The 26463-nt window shown below is 50.5% G+C and overlaps 1 protein-coding gene across 1 annotated transcript in view; it reads left to right on the top strand.

Annotated features, from left to right (window-relative positions):
- The window catches only part of TTC7B (tetratricopeptide repeat domain 7B), a 397140-nt gene that overhangs the window by 325378 nt on the left and 45299 nt on the right, over positions 1–26463 (top strand). Inside the window, exon 18 of the mRNA XM_042781492.1 lies at positions 15085–15287. Coding sequence (XP_042637426.1) covers positions 15085–15287 — 203 coding nt within the window. The remainder of the gene's footprint in view (positions 1–15084; positions 15288–26463) is intronic.

The raw sequence follows: 26463 nt of genomic DNA, 5'->3' as shown, positions 1-26463 counted from the left end.
AATGAGTTACCTCATGGAATTAGTTTTTGTGGTTTGGAGATTTAGGGTCATAGTCTCATGGGACAGCTCAGTCACTTGACATAATATGGTTCATGAAGTTCATGTTCTACAGTCTAGTCTGGTGAGTAGTACCTGGGTCTTAAAAGCTTGCATGTGTCCATCAATTATTGGTCCTTACTCATCTGAAGCAAAAGAGAAAAAAGGAACTGGTCTGCGGCACTAATTGTCTACATGAACCATGACCTCCTCTGTCCCACGACCAGAAGAGCTAGATGGTGCCTGGCTGCCATGACCATGTGTTCTGATCACAACCACAATAAATGGATCTTGATAAAAAGGAGAAAATTGTAGAAAAGAACTACAAATTCTCAAAGCTCTATACCTACTGGACTCGCTGAGATAGGAAGATTCCCTGACACTATTCCCCTGAGATATTGTTTAAGCTTTGAGCTGAAATTATCCCCTCAAGTGACCTTTTAGCTACATAGCAGGTTTGCTCATAAAGGATGAATATCATCCTTGAGTACTTCAGTCTTTTTGAAAGTCATCTCTATGAGGGCAAGTGATCAACAAATACTCTAAAGCGTAGATGAGGAGGTTGCAGGGAGGTGAGACTAGAGAAGGCCACAACTGGAACAGAAATAATGAGAATGTTGACACAATATGAGAAATGTAACCAGCATCACTGAACAGCATGTATGCATTTCCACCAGATATACAATGTTGTTGTTGTTATGTGCCGTCCAGTCGACCGACTCATAGCAACCCCTCCTTGGGTTTCCGAGGCAGTATCACTACGGAAGTAGATTGCCCAACCTTCCTTCCGAGGAGTGGCTGGTGGGTTTGAACCGCCAGCCTTCTGGTTAGCGGTCAGGTGCCTCAGGCACTATGCTACCAGAGCTCCCACATATACACATATAATGCTTATATGCACATGTGCAAATGTGCCATATGAATGAATGGAATACGTTCAAATATTTTTAGGATATGTGCCATATTGACTGTCAGAGCAATGTTTTTAAGTCAAGATTTAGAATAGTGTCATAGATTCACTTATTCTTTGAAGAAGTGAGGTCAGAAGAAACAGAAGCCACTTCCATGGAACTGGAAGGTTTTTGCCATTACTTGTGTTTTGAGCACTACTGCACTGAGTCAAATAAGTGACCCACATTTGTTCACAATTTATGGAAACCAGGTAACATCTATTTCCTGTGCCCATCATCAGTTCTAGCAGCAGCTATTCTTAGATGTGCAAGATCAGTTTTATGATTTCTGCCAGTTTCCATAAATGTTGCAAATTTTAGACCAAACTCATTAGATCAAGCCCTAACACCCAACGCCATAGATTCTGGGACGTTTGTAGGTCTGTTCCCACTTGGTGAGCCGAGTGTAGTGGAAACTCAGCATGGGAGCCCATGGTAGAGGTACCCCAGGTTTGAGCCTTGAAGGTACAGTCACTGTGAGAAGACCGTAGATTCTCAGCCTGTTGTGTAAGAGGGAATAGGAGCCAGGTCCTGGCAAAGGCTCTCATGAGTGCAGCATCTGCTCCTCTGGCAGCTCTGTGAGGGAATGGGCCACAGGCCCGACAGAGAACACAGACCCCGACAAGGCCAGAGATGCATGACCATGGAGGCTGGCTCCCGCCCTTCTGTGTGGTGGGACCTGCTCCTTGGGCCTCCCTCCTCTTAGCACCTCCTCTTCTCCCATCCTGAACACTGTCTGACCCCGGTTCCTCAGTCTTTTCCACCAGAGCACCTGGTGACTGACGTGGCATGGGATGTGTGTGGTTTGTTCCTTGGTTTGTTTGGGTCTTTGTGACAATTCTGTTTAAATTATTTTTAAAATAAGTAATACCTGTAGGTGATATACAGCTGCAAAGATGCAAAGGACATAGCATGGGAAGGCTCCCTCTCACCCCTAGGCCTCAGTCACCTTACCCAAAGGCACCACTGTTCCTGGTTCTGTGAACCTGCTAGAGAGATGACACATGTCTCAACTTTGTCTCTCCACCACCCTCATAGAAGATGTCCTGGAGTCCATCACTCATCAGCACACACAAAACCACCTTTTCCTTTTCAGCAGCTGTGTAGGGCAGGCCCATTGTACGGATTACCATAAGTTAACTGGTGCTCAGTTGACTAACGTTTAGATTGTTTCTAGTATTTTCCTATCACAGACAGCACTTCTGTGTGTGTGTGTATACATACACACACGTACTGTTTTGTATCTGTAAGATAAATTCCTGAAAGTGGAATTGATGGATCAAAGGGTGTTTATTCTTTAATCTTGATGAATGTTCCCACCTTGCCCTCAGAGAATTGCACCATCTGCATTGTCGTGAACAGTGTATACATGCCCTTTTCTCACGTCTTGTCCACACAGTGAACATCAGATTCTAGAGCTTTGGCAGTCTGATGGGAAAAATAATATTCCATTTGTCTGCTCGCGTCTTTTGCCCATTTATCTTCTCAGACACTGACCTTTTCTTTTGATTTATAGGGAACTCGCCCTGTGTCTGTGATGTTTGCTGTAAATAGTTTCCCCCCTTTATTGTTTTGTTTGTGTTTTCTCTTTTTGCAAAAAGAATACATTGATTGTTCGTTCCTTATGGCATCTGAACTTCATCCTGTATAGGAAAGGAACTATCCATTTTGATGAGCATTTTTTCAGAATTTTCCAAGTGTCTTCTGGTGCCATTTGCATCTGTAGCATCTTATAAAGAAGCTCAGAGTGAGTTATTTCTCCCCTTTTGCAGTTGGGGAATCCCAGACTAGAGAGAGTAAGCACCTTGCAGTGTCATCAGAGCGGGAGAGTGGAGTTACAGCGTGTGATGTTTATTTCATCTGAAGACCTATCTCTCTAAGGACCATACAACTACTTCTTCTTTTATTGGGATAAAAACATGTATAACAAAACTTTTGTAAATTCAGCGATTTTTAGGCATACAATCCAGTGGCATCCATCACATTCATCCTGTTGTGCATCGAGCAACCTTCATACCTTTTCCAAACTATTCTACCCCCATTCACAGAAGTTCAGTGCAACTTCTTTGGAACACAGGTCTTGTCATTGGCCGGGAGGAATTCATGTATTCACAGTAAGGCAGAGCTCAACCAGGGCCTCTCCCAAGCCAGGCGAGCCTCCTGGTGCCCATCTTTCGGTTTCCACATCGGGATGGCAGCTAAAAATGACTTTGCGGTAGGTGGTTAATTTCTGCTTGTTACTTACTAATAATTATAGCTTTCACTTTGGCACCTCTCACAGTTGAAACCAGTGGCTATTCTTAGATAAGCAAGATCAGATTTTCTGATTTCTACTGGGAATTTAAAGCTGTGATACTGTCACAAATTCCTTGGCCCTTGGTCGGACCTGCTCCCCACTCCCCCAACCCCACCCCGGCTCTTCCCAGTTGCCAAGAGGTCCATGTGCAGGGCCGAGGGTAATCGCGTGGCGTGGCCACCATGATAAGATGAAGGCAGCTCCAGACATGGCGTGTGGGGGGTGAGTGCACAGGGGCGCCTGGAGGACACACAGTGCTGGTGGGCCAGACCTGGCCCTGCACACGGTGGTGGTGTGGGTCAGCAGCTCCTCGAGACCCGCCCCTTCTCCAGCCCCGGAGGACTATGATTAATGGTCTATACCATGTGTACACCTGACCTTTATCAAGCCCTGTGTATGTGTTATTCCAAGGACTTGACATACTTAACTGGTTTAGTCCTTGTAATAATTTCATGAGGTATAAAAACCCTTATTCACCCCGTTTTACAGATGAAGAAACTGAGACACCTCCATCAACTAACTTGCTGAAGGTTATGTAGCTAATAAGTTGTTGTTGTTGTTGTTGTTGCCGCAGAGTCAGTTCTGATCCATGGTGACCCCACGTGTGCAGAGGGGAACTGCTCCACAGGGTTTTCAAGGCTGCAACCTTTTGGAAGCAGATCTCCGGGCCTGTCTTCCAAGGCACCTTTGGGTGTGTTTGAAACCCCAACCTTTAAGCTACTAATTAAGTGCATCACTGTTTATGCCACCCATGGACTCAAGGTAATAAGTGGAGAAGTCAAAATTCAAACCCAACCAGTGTGACCCCAGAAACTCTATCTAACCCACACTAGGTACTCCTTTGTTCCACAACACACTTTTTTTTTCAAAATTTTGGTAATTAATTTTATATTGTTCCAGAAATAAAGGTCACACATTTGCCAATTCAGCATCTTTCAGTACAACACAGTGTTATTGACACAGTTTCTGTGTCACAATTAAAGCTAGGCTCTGGAGTGCAGTGATGGTTAGGATAGATGCAGTCCCTGCCTTCATGGAATTTTGTGAAACAAAACAACTACAGAAGCACTTAATGCCTGTCGTGCCAAGTGCCAGGAAGGAGCAGTGCAGGGTTCTATGAGAACCGGTGACCTAAGGGCAGAGCCAGAGTGGCCAGGGCACATTTGAGCAAAGACCTGAAGAGCGATTAGCATTGGTCGGGCCACGTGGTAAGGCAGGAGGAAGCACAGGAGACAGCTTGTGCAGGCAGCTCGAGCTCTGAGTGCTCAAGAAACTGAGGGGGGCCCAGAGCATGACACCTAAGGAACACGGTGAGGGCTCCAAGGTGAGGCAGAAGAAGGACCCAGGTCCCTGAAGAGTGGGACGGGAACAACAGGAGTGGGAGCAAGAGTTAGCAGTGTTGGCCCAAGTGACAGCTTGGTCTACGGTGGAAATGAGAGAGAGAGATAAAAGTGGATACTTGAGATATATTTTCAAGGTATAACTGATGGAACTTGTTGATGGATTCGACGTGGGATGAAGGAAAAGGAAGAATCAGGGAAGACTTGTGTGTTTTGTGCGTGAGAAAATGGGTGGATGACGATGCCGTTTCTGCATTCAGGAAGCTGGGGGAAGAACTGGTGTGCTGGGGTCCAGGAGAAAGGAAATCAGGAGTCCTGTTGAACATGGAAGTGTCAGATCTCTAAGGCCATCAGGTGAAGATGCCAAGTAGGTGGCTGCATGTTGAAATCTGTGTTTCAGATTTGGCATGGAGACAAGCTCGGGAGTTGGGAGTCAAAGCTAAGTGGTGTGATGAGAAGGTAAGAGTGTAGATGCAGGAGAGAGCGCCAGGACCAAGGCTGAGCGCCTCCCACATTGAACGCTGGGGAGAGACACTGAGAGTGGCCAGCTGCAATGTGTAGGAGGAGCCTGTGCAGTACAGGCAAGAACTTGGGTTCTAGAATTAGACTCACTGAAAACCTAGACCCACCATGGAGTAGCAGTCTGACGGGCAAGTTCTCCCGACCCCTCTGAGCCTTCATGTCCTCAGCTGAGTTATGACGGTCCCACGAGCTAATGCATGTCACATGCTCATCTGGGAGCAACCACTAAAGCTATGAAAATAACTAACTTCAAGGAGGATGTGGCTGGTAGGAAGTCCCACTGAGAGGCTGAGTAACGTGCGGATGACAGCACTGGTTGGGTTCAGCGTAGGGGAGCTGGTAGCCATGACCAGTCACAGTGGGGTGGCAGAGATAGAGCTCATGCTGCTGTGGGGTGCAGTGATGGCAGGTGAGGAACTGGGGATGGCGAGGGTGAACCACCCATGCTGCATACAGCCCCCCACTCTGTGAAGCAGATTGGGGAAATGGGGGCTGGGGAGGAATGTGGCATAAAGAGAGAGAACCTGGGGTCCAGCAGGGGATTTTAAAGATATAGAAGCGTGTTAATTTGCTGAGGGGGACAGTAAGCAGGAGCGAGCAGAGGTACATGGGCTCTGACTCCTCGAGAAGGCATAGGAGTCACAGGGGAGCTGGACTTCAGTTGTCATGGATGGGACACAGGGTGGCATCCAGGACACAGATGGGCTTGTTGGTATTGGGATGAGAAGAGGCCTGCGGTCTGCTCTTCTGACCTCTGTATTGACTTTGGATGACACATCAGGGTCAGCTAAAGGGGTGGGGAGGTGGGAAGGATGAGGACTTGGAAGAGCAGCTGGGCAAAGGCCTGGGAGGGATAAAGTGTGTCACCAATGCAGCTAGAGGCTGAGGGGCCCCCTCGCTCTCCCACCGTGTCCCTGGGGAAGGGGCCGTTTGTGACAGACTGACACAGCTAGACACAAGCTGGCAAATAAACACCAACCATGCAGCCAAGGCCCTGGCAGGGGAATTTGGTGAAGACAGGACCTAGGCTGTGTTCACCTTGGGGACTGCAGGGCCCAGCTTGGGCCCTGGCCCAGAGCCACTCAGGGTACGAGGATGCATGAAAACAAAGTCACCTCCTTTCACTGCCCAGCCTTCCCCAGACAAAGAACAAGCCCAGTGAGAGCTGATAAGCATGAAGGCCTCCCCTAGGCCTTGGTGACTTGGAAGGTGGACAAGAAGGTTGTCGAGACACATGACCCCTTCCTCTTTGGCTCACATGCTGAATTGTCTATGAAAGAGTGAATTCATGACAACATGGAAGGCGTGCTCAGGGAGCACCTTGCACTCCAGGCGGACACCTGCATTCTCCCAGGCCATCCTGGCCACCATGGAGACCTATTTCCCACCCCGAGGCACTCTCAGGAGGGAGCAAGGCTTGAGGTCAAACTGATGCCTTTGAGAGGAGTCCTGAAGACCTTACACCAAAGGCCCCAAAATGCTTGAACACCCCCCCCCCCCGAGGGTTTTCCCTTCTTCCTGCTCCACCAAGCCTCACACGGCATGGGGGACCTAACAGTGAAAGTTGACAGTGCTCAGGGCTGCCTCGGTCCTGCACCCTTGTGTGAATGTGAAAAAGTGTCCCCTCTGAATGGACTCAGCCCCAGAGGAGCAGGCTGGGCAAGCGGAAGGTGCCTTTGAGGAGCCTCCCTTTCATTCAGCAGGCAGACGCAGCCCTGCATGAGGCACGCAGCCTGCCAGCAGAGTCCAGTCTGGGTGTCGGCCCCACTCGGCCCAGCCCCTTTGCACAGTGGACTGCCTTCCCAACCCTGAATCTGCCAGTCAGCCCTCCTCAGCCAGAGCCTTTGCACAGTGCACAGTGTCAGCCTAGCTCCCCCCATGCCTTTGCACAATGCATGGCCTGCATAGCCCTGAACCCAAGGTCGGTGCATCGTGAGCCAGCCCTCAGGAAGAGAGACATGAAGCAGGGGCTTGATAGTGTTGAGGAAGGGAGGGAGGGAAGAAGCTAGCTTGTGTGGGGTTACAGGTGCAGCCAGGTACCCCATTCAGGAATACCACTTCACCTGGACAAAACTCCAGTTGCCATCAAGTCAGCTGTGCCTCAGGGCCACCATACACTAGAGTAGAACTGTCCTCCCTCCCTACGACTTTTAATGGCTGACTTTTCAGAAGTCCATCACTGGCCTTTTTTCCCAGGTGCCTCTGGGTGGACTCGAACGCCCAGCCTTTCAGTCAGCAGCTGAGCACGTTAATTGCACCACCCAGGCACTTCCCTGATAGCATAGCTCAGCCATATTCAGGTCACATTTTTAGTTTGGTTTGACAAAACCCATCTGGGTACAAGGCATAGTTAGCAGCATGGTCATTGCCGGGACCAACCAGACTTGACCCCTGACCTCTAGCAGGAGAGATGGTGCTTTTGCCAGTCACCATAACACAAGGCCACCTGTGATGAGGGTCTTCCTAGAGAGCACAGGGTGGTGGAGAAGGGAGAGTGAGAGGTAGTTTACCCAGGGCCTTCTGGGAAGTCCTGTGCAGAGGGAGGCTCTGCGGAGCCTAGAGAGAGGAGTGGTGGTCTTAGTGACAGGTGGTTCAGAGAAGGCATTCTGGGTGAGAGGACACAGAGCAGCTGGAAAGTCAGGGCCCTGGTTTTGAATGCAGATCAAAAACCTTTGGGTTATGTTCATCTCAATAGAGAAGGCTGGCAAGCAAATGGGGAGATTATATCTCCAGCATTTTTCATCATAACTGGATGACAAGCAAACCAAAGGACTCCAAATAGAACATCAGAGCTTGGTCAGGCCTCTCAGGTGGAGATGACAGCCGTGAAAACCCTACGGAGCAACTCTGCTCTGTCACACGTGGAGTTGCCATGAGTTGGAATCGACTGGACAGAATGGTTGGTTGGTTGGTTTCCTTTAGGAAAGTGGAATGCACCCCTTTCTCTTTACCTCCTGAGTTCTGAACCACTGAAGAAATAAAGGAGGAGGAGCCAGGTGGAGATCAAAATATCAGCTTTGTTACAATGAGTCTGTGTGGGAGCAGGTGGCTTGCCCTCTGGCCCCAAATGGGCTCCCTAAAGCATCACATCAAATTGAACTCGCCCAACCTAAATTGCTGGCCTTCCAGTTGAGAGACAGCACCCAGCCCAATAAAGCACCTGCAGGCTGAGACTGCAGCACCCACAGGACGAGCCACTGGGGAATAGAGATCCTTGAGGCTCAAGGGTCAAGGTGAGCAAGCTCAGGTTCTTCTCCCAAACTCATATGGGACCAGAAGGAGTGTTGTGGAAAGAAGCCAGATGTGTGTTTGTAGCAGACAGGGCCCTGATTGAAACAAGAAGCAAAGATTGAAGGGTCCCCTAGCAAGATGATGAGAGAGTGATGATGGAGGTTGTCCAGGAGCTATGGGGGCACAAAGGAGGGAGCTATGACCATACCAGGGGCAGGGGCAGGGGACACTTGTGAGACCCTCTTCTTGGGAGATGGTAGGCTTGCTTTGAGCTGTGGCTTCCCAGGAGGGAAGGTTTTGCAGGCAGCACCAGCTCTAAGTCAGTCCCCGTGTGGCCTCGTCTTCTCCTAGAACCAGCTGTATGTCTGAGCACAGAAGGACACCCTATGAATGAATTCAGAAATGTTGGGTAAGAAGCTTCAAGAATCTTTCTTTTCCTGTCCAAACCCCATCTCAGACTAGTCGACTGATGCCAGACGTCCTACCACTACAGTTTAATTCCTGGAGCCCAAGGTTTTGTACCCTATGAGAATGTGATTTCCTCTTAAGGGGAATAGCTGTGCTAAGATATTTGTCTGAAAGGAGCCATGATAAAATGGAAAGTTGAATCCAGAGCCCTAAGACCTGGCTTCACCAAATCCCCTGACTCAGCCAACTGGAGCTGCAGGGCTCAGGTGACTCCCTAGACCTCCCTGAGCCTTTGTTTCCTCACTCTGCAGTCTTACGGAGGGGTGAGGCTTGACAAAGCAAATTCACACCATTTGTAACTCACTATGGGCTTCCTACATGGATCATAACAAACTATGTATAACAATGCAAAGAATGGGAATTCTGGAACACTTCATTGTGCTCATGTGAAATCAGTACTTAGACCAAGAGGCAATCATTTGAACAGGACGAGGTGATACTGCATGGCTTAAAATCAGGAAAGGTATGTGTCAGGACTGCATCCATACTTACTCAATCTGTATACTGAGCGAATCATCCAAGAAGTTGGACTTCATGAAGAAGAATGCATGCAGCATCAGGATTGGAGGAAGACTCATTAACAACCTGTGATATGCAAATGAAACAGCCTTGCTTACTAAAAGTGAAGAGGACTTGAAGCACTTAGTGATGAAGATCAAAGACTACAGGCTTCAGTATGGATTATACCTCAACAAAGACAAACAAACCAAACCTACCATCAAGTCTATTCCAACTCACGAGGACCCTTTAAGACAGAGTAGAACAGCCTCATAGGGTTTCCAAGGCTGTAAATCTTTACAGAAGCAGACCGTCATCTTTTTCCTGCAGACTACCTGCTGAGTTCAAACCACTGACCTTTTGATTAGCAGCCAAATGCTTTAACCACTATACCATGAGAGCTCCTTCCCAAATTCTCACAACCAGATCAATAAGCAACATTATGGTAAATGAAGAAAATCACACAGCATATTGCATTGGCAAATCTGCTGCAAAAGACCACTTTAAAGTATTAAGAAGAAAAGATGTCACTTTGAGAACTAAGGTTCACCTGACCCAAGCCATGGTGTTCTGAATCACCTCACAGGTATTCGAAAGCTGGACAATGAATCAGGAAGACTGAAGAATTGATGCCTTTGAATGTGGTATTGGTGAAGAATATTAAATATACCTTGGGCTGCCAGAAGAGTGAACAAATCTGAAACAAGTGCAACCAGAATGTTCCTTAGAAGTGAGAATGGCTGGATTTCATCTCACATATTTTGGACATGTTATCAAAAGGGACCAGTCCCTGGAGAAGGACATCATGGTTGGTAAAGAAATGGATCAACGAAAAGGAGGAAGACCCTCAACGAGATGGATTGGCACAGGACTGGGCAGTGTTTCATTCTGTTGTACGTAGGTTTGCCATCAGTTGAAACCACCTTGATGGCACCTAACAGCAACAACAGCATGGGCTTCCACCATCTTGTTTGATCCTTACCACTGCCCTCAGAGAGATGTGGGCCAGAACCAGGGCCCAAGTGATGGGTGAGCAGACCTACACACAAGGCTCAGGGGCAGGAACCAAATCCTCCATGTTCCCTTTACATGTGGCTTGCAAACTGGGTATCCTAGAACTCTGTGTGCCTGGACAGAGAAGAGATGACCCAAGAGGGAAGCCAACCACTCCCTCTTGAGAATCCTTTGGTAAATCAGGATAAGATCGCTATGAAAAACAGGCTCCATTGGGGAAAATGGTTTTAAAATGCTGTAATGCATTGTGCCCTGTGCTCCTTCCATTTGAACTTAAAATGGAGCAGACTGGGGCAGTCCTAGGCTGTACATTATCTGCCATATCTTCTCTCAGGAACACAGGCCTTACCAGTACCATAGGCCTCCTCCAATGACGTCCATGGCACTGAAGGACGTCCTCTACAGGCCTGGAGTCTTCCTTCACCTTAATGATAATGACTGTTTCTTCCATCTCCTCATCACATGAAGGGACCAAGGGGCCATAAAACACAGTGGTGAAAAGATTTTGGTATCATATTTGGTCTTATGGGGGACTCTTACAGGACAGGACTCACAATAGAGTCATGGCATGTACGTTATCGCATTGTATTTATTTCCTTGATTCTTATTATAAAAACTGTAAAAACGTTCAGGTCTCCCTTCCTCCCGTTGGCCTTTTTACATAGTAATTGAGATGGGAGAGGCCTGGTGCTCCTTACACAACAGCTCCAGGCCCTGTGTAGCTTGGAAATGTATATAGACTTACCCCAAAAATGGAAGCAAGTCAAGAGCCAGGTGTACAGTTAGAGGAACGTTCTGTACAGCTCGCCCAGGCAGTGGCCGCGCTCAGGTAACCCAACACCACAGGAGGCGTGTGTTCTCCTCTTGCTGGCGAGAGCATCAAGAGAATTGTGTTACTGAGAGACATCGGACTGCCCTGACGGTGTCATCTGGAGGGTGTTTATCTCCCAGGAGGGCCAAGCATTTGCCTAGGCCCAACTTGAAAGATAGGAAAGTGTCTCTATTATTTCTGCCAAGTCCCTTGTGCTCAGTAAGCACCTTTGGCATTGAATCTCCTGAGAACAAGGTGTGAGAGTGAGGAGGTGCATGGCAGCATTGCTACCTGTAGGGCTCAGCACATTGTATTTGAACTGCCCGAGAGTCCATGTCTATGAGAGCCGCTCACAACACTCCTGCCGGAGTTCCTCAACCAGTCAACTATCCCTTGTGCTCCCTGTTGAGGAGGGGACTGACAGACAGGACAAACAGCAGATGCAGGGTGGGTCTGGGCCATGGCAAGGCCTACTTTCTCCAGGGCTCTCCATTGGCCCAGGGAGTCAGCCCCTGGTGTTAACCTGAGCACTAGGGAGGTGAAGGCACTTGGGGAGAGGGCCCAACCAGGCTGATTGAGGTTGAGAGTCAGCAGCAACACAGGGCCTGGAGCTGTTGGGTAAGGAGCACCAGGCCTCTCCCATCTCAATCACTATGTATCACATTTCTCAGCCTGGGCTTCAACCTGGAGGCGCAGGGGATGGGAAGGCGGACCTGCAGCAGAGGCCCTGCCCTTGGAGAGCTGTCCGTCCAGGAGGAAAGCAGAGACTGCCACAGCAGTATTTCTAGTGATGCAGGCCATCAGAGTGATGCAGAGGATGGGGTCTTCTCTCAGATGGGGGCAGGGGAAGACTGAGCCAGGCCTCAAAGGAGGCTGCGGGGTGTCGGCATCAAGAGCAGGGGCAACAGAATAAACAGAAGTGTGATGAAGGAAGCGCCCACTCTGTGTAGAGACTGGCACATAGCTTCTTATGGCCAGGGCCAGGGTGGAGTGGGGAAGCAGTAGGAACACAGGCTGGTGAGTGAGGGCAGCGGGGTCAGTGTGAGGGCTCTGAAGGCCAGGCACAGGAACCGGGGTGCTATTTTAAGGCCAAGGAGACACTGGGCTCTGTGGAGGATGAGCTTTCAGGCCTATAGCCAGCCCGCCTGGGTTCTGATCCTGGCTCTGCCACTCACTTGCCCTGGCACCTTAACCTAAGTTGCTTAGCCTCCCAGTGCCTCAGTTTCCTCTTCTGTACAGGGGGGATGATAATGGTGCCTACCTCACTGGACCACTGTGCAGATACAATGACAACAATTCGTGCCACAAAGTTTGTGTTTAATAAGCGTTGTTGTTATGTGCCGTTGAGTCAGCTCCGACTCATAGCCTGTGTACAACAGAACAAAACCCTGCCTGGTCCTGCGCCAGTCTCACGATCCTTGCTGTACCTGAGCCCATCGTTGCAGCCACTGTGTCAATCCATCTTGTTGAGGACCTTCCCCTTTATTGTTGACCCTCCACCCTACCAAGCATGACATCCTTCTTCAGGGAACGGTCCCTTCTGACAACATGACCAAAGTCGGTGAGACAAAGTCTGACCATTCTCACTTCCGAGGAGCATTCTGGCTGTACTTCCTCCAGGACAGATTTGTTCATTTTTCTCACAGTCCATGGTATTTTCCGTACTCTTTGCCAACACCACAATTCGAAGACTTCAGCTCTTCTTTGGTCTTCCTTATTCATTGTTCAGCTCTCACATGCATGTGAGGTGATTGAAAATACCATGGCTTGGGTCAGGTGCATCTTAGTCTTGACAGTGATATCTTTGCTCCTTAACACTTTAAAGAGTGTTAGTTACTGTTATTATTGCTGTTGTCACTCATTCATTCATTCATCCATTCACTCATTTAGCAGCCGTGTGCTGGACTGTGACTGTGTGCAGGGCACTGTCACAGGGACACAGCAGTGAACACAGACACCACCATTCCCATCCTCAGAGCTCACTTTCTGGGGAGGGGAGACAGGCAGTGAGATAAAGAAGGGAAAGAAACCCGTCCATTGGTAGTAAGCATTTCCCGTTACCCATTGCCGTCGAGTTGATTCCAACTCATAGCGACTCTAGGGGACAGAGTGGAACTGCCATTAGGGTTTCCGAGGCTGTGTGTAATCCCTAAGGGAGCAGACTGCCATATCTTTCTCCTGAGTAAGCACTCGGGGAAAACAAAGCAGGAAAAGGATGGGTTTGTGCTACGCAGATGGGGAAGCACACGTTTAGAGAGGACAGTCCAGGCAGGCCACACTGGGAGGCTGTTTGAGGAAAGACTGAGGCAGAGATGGGGTGAGGGGTGAACCCCTTCAGAGCTGCATTCAGGTGGGGGGAGCAGCAGGTGAGAGGACCTCACACAAGGACATTTCTAAGCAGGTGGATGGCCTGCCAGAGCTTTGCTTTGGGGGGGGTCAGGGTTGAGGCCACTGTGTGAGGGACTGGCAGGGACGAGGGGGAATAAAGCCAGAAGCCAGGGACGGAGGCTGCACCATAGTCTAGGCTGTTTCTGAAGTGACCCATAGGAGACAACTCAAGGAGGTGTGTGAGGAAAATAGTCAGATTTTTATTCCTGCGCCTTTTTGTCGTACTCGTTTAACACTCCCATTTTTGTGTGCATGATATTATACATATATGTTAGTACCAAACAGTTTCCATATGTAATTTATACATACATGTATGTAACTTGTATAAATACGCATAGAGGAGGCTAGGCGTCAAGGCAGGCTGACAGGGCAGGGCCTAACAGGAGCCTGGAGAGGAGGCACCACCTGCCAACGCCCTGTGGCAGTGGGCCCCACAGGTGTGGCTGTGGGAGGAGGTGGGCGAGGGCGTTTGGACGTCCTTACAGACTCAGGCCCAGCCTCCTGGAAGGACGGCACAGGGATCAGAACAAAGCCTCAGGAGAAGAGGGCTAAGGGGCAAGTGGAAGTCCCTGCCTGGGTGCTGGGCACTGGCATGTGACATTCCCAAGAGCGCCTGCGAGAGCACTTGTAGTGCCCTGGTGGGCCCTTCAAGGAAGGCCAGGCTCACAGCAGTTTGGATTCTCCACACAGAAAGCCAAGCATTAGGCCCCAGATGGGAAGAAAGCCTATTTTCCTGCTTGTTTTGAAAGTGGTTTTTTGCAGGGCTGTGTTGATGTTACACCGTTAGTTCCCAGGGTGGGTAAACTCCCTGGTCCGAGAGCCAAGTCTGATGGGGCCGCCATTTTGTTTCATGCCTTTGTCGTTAGGTGCCATCGAGTCTAAGCTATGAACTTTCGGGGAGCACATCCCCAGGTCTTTCTCCCCTGGAGCCACTGGGTGGGTTTGAACTGCCAACATTTCAGTTAGCAGCTAAGTGCTTAACTAGTGCACCACCAGGGCTCCTCAAACACATAAGCTGATAGCCTGCAGTTCTTGTCATATCAGGAGAGCAGACCAGAGGGCAGAGCTGTTGCCCTGTGAAGGGTCATGTGCCTCTGGTCTGCTGGTCCCTGTGCTCCTTCTTGGCCCTTTGTCCGTGGGTGTCAGGGCCCAGGGCGGGGTGAGCCAGGTCTGTCCACATACTAAGCTGTCCGCAGTGTACTGTGAGGGCAGATGTCTTCCCAGAGGTCAGCACAGAGCCCCGGCAGGCCACACTGCCCTCCCCTAGGTGGGAACATCTGTCCACCCACTAGGGCCCACGGTGTGCGAGTGACTCAAGTCCTTGTGTGATGGTGGCCTCACAGGACTGCTAGCCTGAAGCTGTTTGCGCTCGCGGTGGGGCACTGGCCAGCTCTAGGTCCGCCCATCCAGATGGGCTCCTGCCAGGCTCCCTTGGGAGGAATGTCAATATCCCCAACCCAAGTACCAGCTGCCCCCCAGGGCCTCTGAAGGGCAGCGAACCAGGGAAGCATCTCCTCTCGTTCTGCCCCACAGCTGAAGTCTACATTGGCATCGGGAAGCCTGCGGAAGCCACGGCGTGCACCCAGGAAGCTGCCAACCTCTTCCCCATGTCCCACAACGTCCTGTACATGCGAGGCCAGGTCGCTGAGCTCCGAGGAAACATGGACGAAGCCCGGCGGTGGTATGAAGAAGCCTTATCCATCAGCCCCACCCACGTGAAGAGCATGCAACGATTGGTGAGTCCCACAGCTGGGCTGGGAGCCCACTCTTGGTTTGGAGCCCCCTCGGAAGCAGTAGGAAGCTTGCAACCCCTAAACCTTCTTCTAATCCCAAATATAGTAGTTTATGCAAATGGTATCCCTAGATGTTGACAGCATACAGCCTGAGCAACCCCGCCTTGTCCACTGGGAGCTCTGGGGGAGTTGAAGGTCATGGTTTCCTGGCCAGCAATCCAAGGCACCCTGTGCTTCTGGGGCTGATGAAGACAGACCTGCACATTGCCATCTTGGGCTCCACACTGCTTAAAGCAGCCTCCTTAGGGGGTGTCCACACCGACGGCTGTCCACACCGAGGGTGGGACTTTGGCAGAAGCACAAGCACTCTGCAGACCAGAGGCCTCTCTGACCTTGAGGAAGCCTGAGGCTGCAGCTTGTCTCACAGGCCACTAGCTGCTGAAGGCGTCCTTCCCGGGCATGGGGCTGAGGAGTGGGTAGCAGCATTGGGCCAGGGACACAGGTCAGTCACTGCAGTTTTCACACTGCACATGGGTGGTTGCCCCCCAGAAATACACGTATCCTTCACAAAAGACTCGCCCCCTCTTCCAGATACTCAGGCCAGAGCTGGGGTGGACCTGGGGCTCCCCTGCCTCCCCAGCCATGGGCAGTCTGTGGGCAGTCCTGGAGTCGGTCATCTGTCCCTCTCAGCTTCCAATAGCCATGGAACGGGCTGGTCCCTACGGGAGGGGGCTCATCTTAAGAACCTATATGAATGTAGCTACCTGACAGAGCCCTCTACCTGCTGTTATCTTCTCCTGAGGGTGTGAATTGAACGAGGTGCTAGGGCCTGGTGAAAAGCCACGCTGCTATGTGTGGGCCTGTGTGCCAGGCTTCAGCTCCGATGCTTTATTCGTTCCGAGCAGTAGGACACCTCTGATTTAATGAGCTGTAGGAAAGAAAAGCTTGTACTAAACCTTAGGTGCGCTTCGGTCGGAGCGCCAGGAGCCCAGCACTGGTAATCAGACCAGGCTGTGTGACATGAGTGAGTCCGGATGGGGCCCAGGGCACAGCTGTGCTCCGGCAGTCGCCTGCTCACTCTGTCCATGGAAGAGGCCTGTGAGCTCAACACACCTCAGTTTTCTTTCTGTAAAATGAAGGCACCTGACACAGTAGGCTGTGAGTTTCTGTCCAGCGCACAGAGGCTGTGGTTTGTCACTAATGAGTGGAATGTTCTCCAAGGGTCCCAAGGCCTTATTATCTTGTCATTTCTCATAGCAACGCTGCAGCCAGTAGAGCAGCAATGACTAGTTTTAGCAGAAGACTGCTGAGAATTAGGCACCATGGCAACAATTGGACAGGGACCGGGGACTGGAACCCAGCCTGCTCCCTCTTCCTGGGAAACCTTGGCCTTGACCTCTAGGAGTCTCATTGTGCCTGTAGGTTAGACTGTTTCTTACCCTGGAAGGATGTTGTGAGGAAAGTGAAATGATTTACACAGCAAGCCTAGCATCACTCCTGGCACCTAACCCCAAACCAAACCCATTGCTGGCGATTCAGACTCCCAGCAAGCCTGTAAGATGGAGTAGAACTTCCCCATAGGGTTTCCAAGGCTGTACGCTTTATGGAAGCAGGCTGCCACTTCTTTCTCCTGTGGAACAGCTGGTAGGTTTGAACCACTGACCTTTTGGTTAGCAAATGAGTTCTTAACCGCTTTGCCACCAGGGCTCCTAGAAACTGGTCCCTGGTAAACCAAAAATCAAACTGGTTCCCACTGAGCCAATTCCAACTCCTGGCCCCTGTGTGTCAGAGTGGAACTGTGTGCCCTCGGGTTTCCAGGCTGGTTTTGTCAGAAGTAGATCTCCAGCCCTTACTTCCAAGGAGCCTCCAGGTGGGCTCAAACTGCCAACCTTTTCATTAGCAGCTGAGCATTCACTGTTTGTATCACCAAGGGACCCCAGCACCTAGTAGGTGCTCATTAAATGGAAAACTGATGGCAGTCGTGTTCATTTTAAAAATAAATCAGACCTCGTAATAATCACAGCAACTTAATTTCCTCGCCTTCTTTCTGAGTATTTTGTAGCTCACCCTTAGCTTTATAAATCATTTTACATATTATCCAAACATTACTCTGAGTAAAAATATTACATGGCTTTTAATTCTTGTCTCACTCTTGTAAGCGGAATTTGTTAAAGAGCCTTTCAGATCCCTGTACTTTTGCAGGAGCCTTGCAGAAGAGGTATAATCAGCAGTGGGTAGCCTTTTTACGAAAAAAAGGCAGTGTGTTTCCACCGCAGGGCCTATGAATTATTCAAAGAAGTATTTCTTGTTCATCCCCAGGGGGAACACATGAGACATATGCTCAAATAGGAGCATCACACAGGGAGAGTTTCACGTTTCACCTTTGCAGTTTTTCAAGACACCTGAGCCCCGTGACAAATGCCGGGCACTTTTCTTTCTGAAAGGAGGAGGCAGCAGGCCCAGCCCAGGAGGGCTGGTGAACAGGGGACAGGCTGCGGGGGGACTGTGTCTGTGGGCTCCATCGGCAGTGGCCAAACCGTATCAGACTCAGTGATTGATGTTGGCTGCCTTTGGAGGTCTTGTCAGTGGAAAGTAATGCTGATAATAAAATAATAAAAATAACTTTATTTGGAGGATCTCGGTAGCATAGTGGCTAAGGCACTTGACTGCTAACCAGAAGGCTGGTGGCTCAAACCTCGGAAGAAAGGTTGGGTAACCTACTTCTGTAGTGATACCACCTCGACAACCCAAGGAGGGGTCGCTATGAGTCGGGTCCGACTCGACGGCACATAACAGCAACAACAACTTTATTTGGATAATAATGAAACTAAACCTTTCTCAACACACTCTGTCATGGTTGCTGGATGCCAGGGAGTCGATTCCGACTCCTGGCGACTCCCTGCGGCAGAGTAGAAGCATCCAGGAGGGTTTTCTAGGCTGTGATCTTTATGGGAACAGATTGCCAGGGCTTTCTCCAGCAGAGCCACTGGATGAGTTCAGACTGTCAGTCGTTCAGTTAGCAGCTTAACAATCGCGCCACCATCTTTGAACACATTCTAGTGTATTCAAAAACTTTCCAGGTTGGAGACCAGCAAGGCAGGGACCAGAAGCCTACAAATGTTGAGGAGTTTCTGTTCTTCTAGACAAAAATTGCTCATTGATGGCGGTCAGTGTGGCTTCAAAGGGCAGCTGGGAATGTTTCTTCTTAGGGACCTTGTAGGTAATGGTTTGGCTGTGTTCTCCCCAACCTGCCACCGAGAGCCTAGCACGGGGCTGGCAGGAGCCCACTACAGCCAACGGCGTCTTCCCTCCCCCTGGTGCTGCTGGGCCTGCTGGTGCCTGTGGAGAAGGCAGCCGGGCTCTTCAGCTCTGAGACATCACAGCCCCTCTCTTTCCTCCTTGCCTCCCCAAGCTACCTAGGAAAGTCATGTTTCCATGGCCTTGGACATACGAAAGGTGGCCTGGTGGTGCTAAAGCACTTGGCTGCCAGCTGAAAGGTGGACAGTTCAAACCACCAGTCATTCCACAGGACAAAGATGTGGCAATCTGCTTCTGCAAAGATTACAACCTTGGAAACTCCAGGTGCAGTTCTAGGCTGTCCTGTAGGATCTCTATGAGTCAGAACCAACTTGATGGCAGTGGGCTTGGTTTGGTTTGGTTCCGTTTGGGGGAAGGAAAGGGGAAAGCTGGCATTTGCAGTACAGAAGCTAAGAATCAGGAGTCAGAGTGGGAATCCCCTCTCTCTCACTGTTGTTGTTATGTGCCGTCAAGTCAGCCCTGACTCATAGTGAGTCCTCCTTGGGTTGCCGAGGCAGTATCACTATGGAAGTAGATTGCCCAACCTTCCTTCTGAGGAATGGCTGGTGGGTTTGAACCACCAGCCTTCTGGTTAGCAGTCAAGTGCCTTAGGCACTATGCTACCAGAGCTCTCACTCCCTAGCTTTGGCATCTGGACAAGTTAGCCTTTTTGTGCCTCAGTTTCCTCAGCTCCACAAATGGGATAATCTTAGCACCAGTAAGTCGCTGACACAAAGACAAGACTGAATTTTCTTGTTGCTTCAAAAAGATCCTGTCTCTGCCCTCATGGAAACCAGACTGGTTTGCCACCCCTAAGTCAAGAGGAAAGGGTAAGCAGGGAGAGCCGGAGCTGTCCTTTGACCCGGTCGAGTCTCAGGGAAAAGACAGGTACTCGAGATTATGTGGCAGAGGAAGGCTGAGACGGAGGTGAGCACTGACGATTGCCTGGCACTTGGGGGAGGAAGGAGCTAGTGAGGAGTTGGCCCAGGGAACCTGCCTCAGGCTGGGCTGAGGACGCGTCAGAAGGTCAACACTAGCAGAGACCACCACAGAACCAGCCAGAGGGCTACAAGGGGGACCAAGGGCAAAGCAGAGTGTGGAAAGGTGTCTGCTGGAGGGCCATGCAGGAATGCATTGTATGGAAGGAAAGGAAGCCTCACTGTGTGTCATAGGCAGAGACCAAAATGGCGGACAGTGCCTAGGAACCATTAAGTCAGGAGCTTGTGCTTGGTCTGTGAACAACAGTTATGTGTCAGCTCTAGGGATGGCAGGCAGTGACAGCTGCCAGATGATCTGACCCAGGTTATGAGAGAGGTGGGATCTAAATGCAAGTGCAAACGCAGTAGCATTTTTTAAATGCAGTCATGGCTCGGGAGGCAGATGGTACTTGTGGAAGTAAACAGAAGGTCAGACTAGACAAGAGACATGTACCTTAAACCCCAGTGACAAGTGGCTGCCTTCCAATAGGTTCAGCCTTCATCCATGTGTTTCAATTCACATATAGGGAAAAAAAGAAGATGAGAAAGAATCTGTTTAGTGTTAATGAGTTGGCAGAAGACAAGGGAGGCAGGGTGCTGTGTGGGCAGAGATCATGAAGGACACAGAGAGCTGAAGGGGCAAGGAGGAACGATCCAGTAATGGTGATGACGGAGGAATTCAGAAAGGGAGCAGACTTTTTCCAGAAAATCTAAAGGCGTATTTTCATATTCTTTTGCGTAAGTGTACACAGACACATACATCTGCATGCTGTGGTAAAGAGCCATTAGCGCCCAGTGTGAAAAGTAAATTAATGAAACATCGGGCACTTTTCTCAAGCCAGTTATTGTGTGTTCTGGGGTTGGGAGAGGAATGGTATGGGGTTCATAGGACTGGGGACAGAGGGACAGCATTGCCACACTACTTCCCGGGCCAGGTAGAGAGAGAGGCTCTGTGTAGCCAAGGATAGAGTTACCAGGACAGGGACGTGCTCTGCAAACAGGGACATTTGCTCACCCTCTGATAATGTCAGCCTGGGCTTTGGAGGGCAGTGTGTGAGACTGGAGGGCAAGGAAGGAACAAGAGTGTTCAGGAGGGAGCTGAATGTGGAGGGGAGCCAGCAAGGTTGTGTGGAGGGGAACTGATGGCCTAGAAGGGGAAGAGTTTGCTGAGAAATAAATTTATGCTGAGGATGTTCACAGGGTGCTCAGCCCTTCCTCCAGTCTACTTGACAGGTTCAGGAAAGGCGTGGGACAGAAGCAGATGGCGGGTCGGCCAGGGCCACGGGAGCTGACAGCCTGTGGAGGAGGGAGACCGAGGTGCCTGAGGCGACCTGCAGCTTTGAAGAGGGCTGTGAGTGGCCAGGGGGTTGTGGCAGAGGACACTGGGAAGAGGGCACCTAGGCACTGGTGAGCCAGGGCCCCTCCCTCAGCCCCAGCGAGGGGACAGAGGAGAACCGAGGTCCGAGTGAGGTGTTCCCCTGAGCAGAGCCGAGTCTGGTCTGGTGCCGCCGAGAGACGTGAGAGCTGATGCTGAGAGATGGGGGAATGGAGGCGAGAAGCACTGAGGGGCTATCCCTGTGGATATTTAGGCTCCCAAGCCAAGGCTGGGGCCTGAACTGGCACAGAAAGCCTTCAGTCAGTCAAACAAAGCTAGCTGGAAGGTATCGAGGTGGTCATACCCGCCCCTGTGACATTGGTGGAACTCTCCAAAGCAAAGGTGTTGATGGGGTGGAGACACTGTTAGAGGTGAGAGCTTAGGTGGCCTGCCCAAGGAGTGTGTGCTCACCTGGAGGAGGCACCAGGATGGTGGGCTGTGGTGCCAATGAGGTGGGAAGAGAGTTACTGCCGATGAGGTGGGAAGAGTTACTGTGCAGTGGAGAAGCATGTTCAGGGTACCTCACGGGTCAATCCAGTAACGGAGTAAACTCTTTTTTGTTGGGCTTGGTGGGCCCAGAAGTGCTAGTTTGTCTTCTGTGGACAGACTGTGAGGCATGTTGAGTACAACTAAGATGGCTTCAGAGGAAAGTGTCCCACACAGGCCGTCTCTGGGGGTTTTCTCCATGAACTTGTGCTTTCGGAAACATCAGGACTCTGGAGTGACATCACTCTGTAGGAACTTCCAAAGTTGCAGTTCTAATCCAGGGGAACACATTGGTAGCCAAAGACTGGGAGAGAGTGCAACTGAGCTCTTTGAAAAATGCATTTGACGAAGAAATACCTGAAGGCACAGACCCGACACACTGATGGTAGGTGTGGAAGGGGGACATTGAAATGCGCAGTGGGTCTGTCTTGGGAGTGTTGGTACATTTCAAGTTGCTTGACAGTTCTGAAGGTTGATGGAGACAGATTCATCAAAGCAGGCTGACGACCGATACTAACCCAAAAAGAAGGGCTCTCCCGTTCCTCAGAGGGGCCTGGAGCCAGAGCTGCCTTGAAACGGTCTTCCCAATCCCATGCCTATTGGCTGTGCAGAAACACTTTACCCAGTTTTGCATGGTGAGCCAGAGGACATTAGGGAGGGCTGGGACTGAGGGCGGGAGGTGCACTTGCCAGCAGTGCGACGTGATGACACGGTGGCATTTTGCTCACTCTCCGCCATCTTTCATGTGTCCATCCTTTGATGAGGCAGAGTTGCTTGTGTCTGATATGTCACTGGTTCGAGAGTATTCTCTAACCTGTGCTCCTCTGGGAGGAGAGATGCCACGTGAAGAGGCTGCAGAACTTTTCAGGCACGGCCCTAGGGCCTGGCGGCCATGTCTGTGTCTCTGTGGTTTTCCACCAGCCCAGTGAGAGCAGCCTAGGGCACAAACAGGCAGTGACAGTTGATACATCTCCAGTTTTCCCTTGGAGAGACAGGTCTCACAGAGAGGGCCTTTGATCCAGCTACTGCTCTGGGTAAGACCCAGGCACTATCAAGCTAATGAAATAGAGTTTGAGATGGCCTGCCCCCTCCAAATGCTGATTTTTAGAAATGCATCTCTTTCATCCATAGTAACCATTTTCTTGCACATGGAAAGAATGGTTGGCAGCCACCACGCCTTGTTTGTTCATGAGAAGCCTCTATCATCTGTTACCAAAAAAAAAAAAAAACCAAATTCACAGCCGTCAAGTCAATTCTGACTCATAGTGACCCCCACTGGGTTTCCAAGACAGTAAATCTTTACAGAAGTAGATTGCCCCATCTTCCTTTCACAGAGTGGCTGGTGGGTTTGAACTGCTGACCTTCAGATTAGCAGCCAAATGCTTTATCCACTACACCACCAGAACTCCTTACCATCTGTTAAGTATATTTTATTTTCTTTCAGAATTTAAAAAAAAAAGTGCCTTTGAAATTAAGAACAATTTATGTTTTCTTTGAAGAGAGCCTTGTGAAATATTTAGATGTTCATCCCATATGTCAGTATGCTTGGATACACTTGGAAAAGACCCTCTTTGGAAAGTACACAGGCCCTAACTTCTCTAATCTCTTTACTCGCTATATTTGTGGTGCAAGCTAACGGCGCTCAGAGGCCGAGGAGCGCACTCGCATAGGGTGTGTTCTCTGCTCCTTTTTCCAGCCCCTCTCCCTGTCTTTACTGGTATACACAGTACAGTTAGATCCTTTGATAGCTCGAGGCCTTTTCAAGAATTATTACTGCTTGGCATGCACAGAACTGTTCTCTGCAAAGACGTTTACAACCTCATATGCCATGTCTAATGTGTTTGTTCCCGCAAGGAGCAGGGGAATGGAGACTTTGTCTTTTACTGACAGGGAAGACTGCTCTGCCTGACCTGCCCTAGGTCCTATCAGTTAGGAGCAGAAGCAGGACAAGATGGTACTAGGATAGCACACATTCTAGAGCGTATAGCTCCTTGCATCTTAAGCTCCAGCCATCATTGCCAACACAGAACTGACTTGTCCAGAGAGAGGGCCCCCTCATCTAGAACCTGGAATTGTCTCTCTGCTAATGGTTTCAGCAGACCGGGAGGCTCTGCTCCGCCGGAGACTCACAGAGCCTGGCCCTGTCTTCACCACAGGGCAGGGAGCGTGGCCCTCTGTTGTCCTGCCCCCCGCTTGGCGAGGCGGTGGGAGAAGGGAAACAGCAGCCTGAGCGGCAGGGAGCCTAGAGCAGAGACAGATGGTGGGACCTGGAAATGGTTATATGGACTGAAAAAGGGAGGCGCGGTAGAAAGAAGACAACAGCAGGCCAGGACCTGTAGGTCTTCTGCGCTATTCTTGCCCCGCATGTGTCGCTCAGAGAGCGTGGCAAGGGCAGCTTTTACTCCATGGCGATCTTTTCTTCTCTGCAGCCTTTCTCTTCCCTCTGCAGGCAAAGTGTCACTTTTTCTGTGGTTTTTGTTTTGTTGTGTTTTGTGTCTCCCAGAAGGTCAGACGTTCCACTAGAGCGCAGTGCTGGGGGAGGTGGGGGCTGCAGACCCTGGGCCACTGTCACTCGGTGCTGGGCCTTGCCCCCACTTGGTGTTAACCACGGCACCGAGCGCTCACACCGACAGAGCCCTCGCATGTCCCAGGGCTGTGCAAAGTGCCCTGCTTCCACCATCTCCCCTAGTGCTCATAGCAAACCCTGTGAGGCCTGGGTGCTACTGGCGGCCTATTATACGGATAGGAAATGGTACGTACTGTTGAAGTGACTTGCTTTAAGGTGTGCATGTGGCTAGAGTACGTGGTCTCAGAGTCTAAACCAGTTCGAACTCTGATCCTTTTCCTTTTCTGAAACAGCTCAACTGAGAGATTCTTCCCACACCGTGCAGCCATGCCCCTGTCTTACCCTTTTGTTCTTAGTTCTTCTAGAGCCTTGAGAATTTGCAGGAATTGCCTCCCAGTGTGTTTTCATGCCTCGGTACACCTGCATCGCTCTGATCTTGTTGAAGATGTGAAGGGTGGGGTAGGCGAGGGGAGAGAGGCCTTTGGCCTCCTCGGAACTGTAACCCTCCCCTCCCCGGCCCAGCAGCTCACCCCTGCCTGGCTGCAGGACATACTCTGGAGCTGCTGGGTGCCGTCAAGTCGGTTCCAACTCACAGCAACCCCTATGACAGAGTGGAGCTGCCCCATGGGGTTTTCTTGGCTGGAATCTTTATGGAAGCAGGTCTTTCTCCCGTGGAGCGACCGGGTAGGTTTGAACCGCCAACCTTTCAGTTAACAGCTAAGCACTTAGCCATTGTGCTACCGAGAGTCCTTGGAAATACTCTTCAGGCCTAAGAAAGCCCTTGCTCAGGCTGAAAGGTGGAATTTGGGCTCTGTGGAGATACTGATGCCACTAGGGTCAAAGCATTGTCATGATGAAACAGACTCTCTGAAAGGCAGCGTGGCGTACCACGTATCACTGTCTCCTATTACAAATGAGGTAGATGTGGAGACGCAACACCACACAACGCACTGCCTTCAAGTCAGATCCGACTCATAGCAACCCCTCCTTGGGTTTCCGAGGTGGTGTCACTACAGAAGTAGATTGCCCAACCTTCTCTAAGCAATCAAGTTAGTGATGTCTTTGTGTCTGGAGCAGCCAGGCCCCCAAGCCAACCTGCAGCCCCTGCTCTAGTGCTAAACACGAGAGAGGCGGCAGGGGCAGCCCCTGCTCAACGGCCTTGGGTGGTGGCATGACCACACCTCCTACGTTCGACAGTCTGTCCTGTTGTCACCAAGCACATTTTTCCTTACAAACCCTGAGCCTTCATTTGGAGAACATGGTAGTCATTGTCATTGACTGCAAACCAGTGTCCTGGTGGCCCTGCCGGAGTCAGGGTGGTCTTCCCAGGCTGCGTGTGCACCGAATCAGGTGCCAGTTTCCTCTGGGCTCCTCTACTCACATGAGCAGCTTTACAGCTGGGAGAGGCCCAGGTGCTTGTCTGCAGGGGCCCCAGGTGCAGTTGTCCACAGGCTTCAGGGCCTCCAAGCCACCGCCCCTCCATGTTCTCACTTCATTAGAGAGTATCACCCGCTGAAAAGCTCACTCACATGACCCATATGCACTAAAGACCAGATTCCAAACCAGAAGCACACGTGGTAATGTACAAAGCATCAGGCCAGGCCTTTCCTGGGCCAGGCCACTTGTGTCTTTCTTCCCAGGGGCGCTGACCCTCTAAGCAAGCTGCCTGACCCACAGTGAAGGGCCTGGGAGGCTGGAATGGCCATCCCTTGCTGCCTGGGGCTCCAAGGCAGAGATGTTGAAGTGGGAAGATGCCAATGGACTGGGGCTCGTTAGATCCAGACAGTGGCCCCTCCTTTGTACAAAGAGCCCAGAACTCTCCAGCCCCTAACACTTTAGACCAGCGCCTTCCTGCTAATGTCATGGTTACAGATTAGATGAGCTAGACAGTGTCGGTCCCTGGGAATTCCAGGGACACGGGAAAAAGGGGCCTGCCACCCCCAGCCTAGGGCAGCCTTGTCCTCTCACTCCTGTGTGTCATACAAATATCACCAAATATCATTTCCTTTTGGAAAAAAGAAAAACAGACACCAAGCACTGCCTCCCTGGGCCAGGCGAGTTTCCGCCGAGTGCTGCCTGGCCAGGTGAGTTTCCGTGTGGTGGAGTTGCTGCTAGTCACTCCCGAGTCATCTCCTCCCAAGGACAGTCCCTCATCCCTTGATGGTGACTCAGGATATATCCTTGGCCCCCAGGGCCTCAACTCATCACCCTTCTGAAGGTGGTTCTCTCCACAGACTGTGAGCCTGCTGTCCAGTTCAGGGTGACTTCCTTGCTCCCAGACTGGGGAAGCCTCTTTTGTTGCCTTGACCCCAAACCTAGATGGAGTTTGCTTTGTGTTATGGGTTGATTGTGTCATTCCTCTTCAAAAAAAAAAAATTGTTGCGATCCTAACTCTTACACCTATAAATCTGCTGCAAAAGACCTCTTTAGAAAGACATAGAGAGTTACATGGGCAGTACAGACAACAAATATGAACCC

This window comes from Orycteropus afer, unplaced genomic scaffold, assembly GCF_000298275.1.
Source record: "Orycteropus afer afer isolate SDZICR_OR568_19922 unplaced genomic scaffold, OryAfe1.0 scaffold00127, whole genome shotgun sequence".
NCBI classification, from domain to species: Eukaryota; Metazoa; Chordata; class Mammalia; order Tubulidentata; family Orycteropodidae; genus Orycteropus; species Orycteropus afer.
The sequence above is the reverse complement of the archived record's forward strand: the minus strand, read 5'-3'. Positions and strand labels throughout refer to the sequence as shown.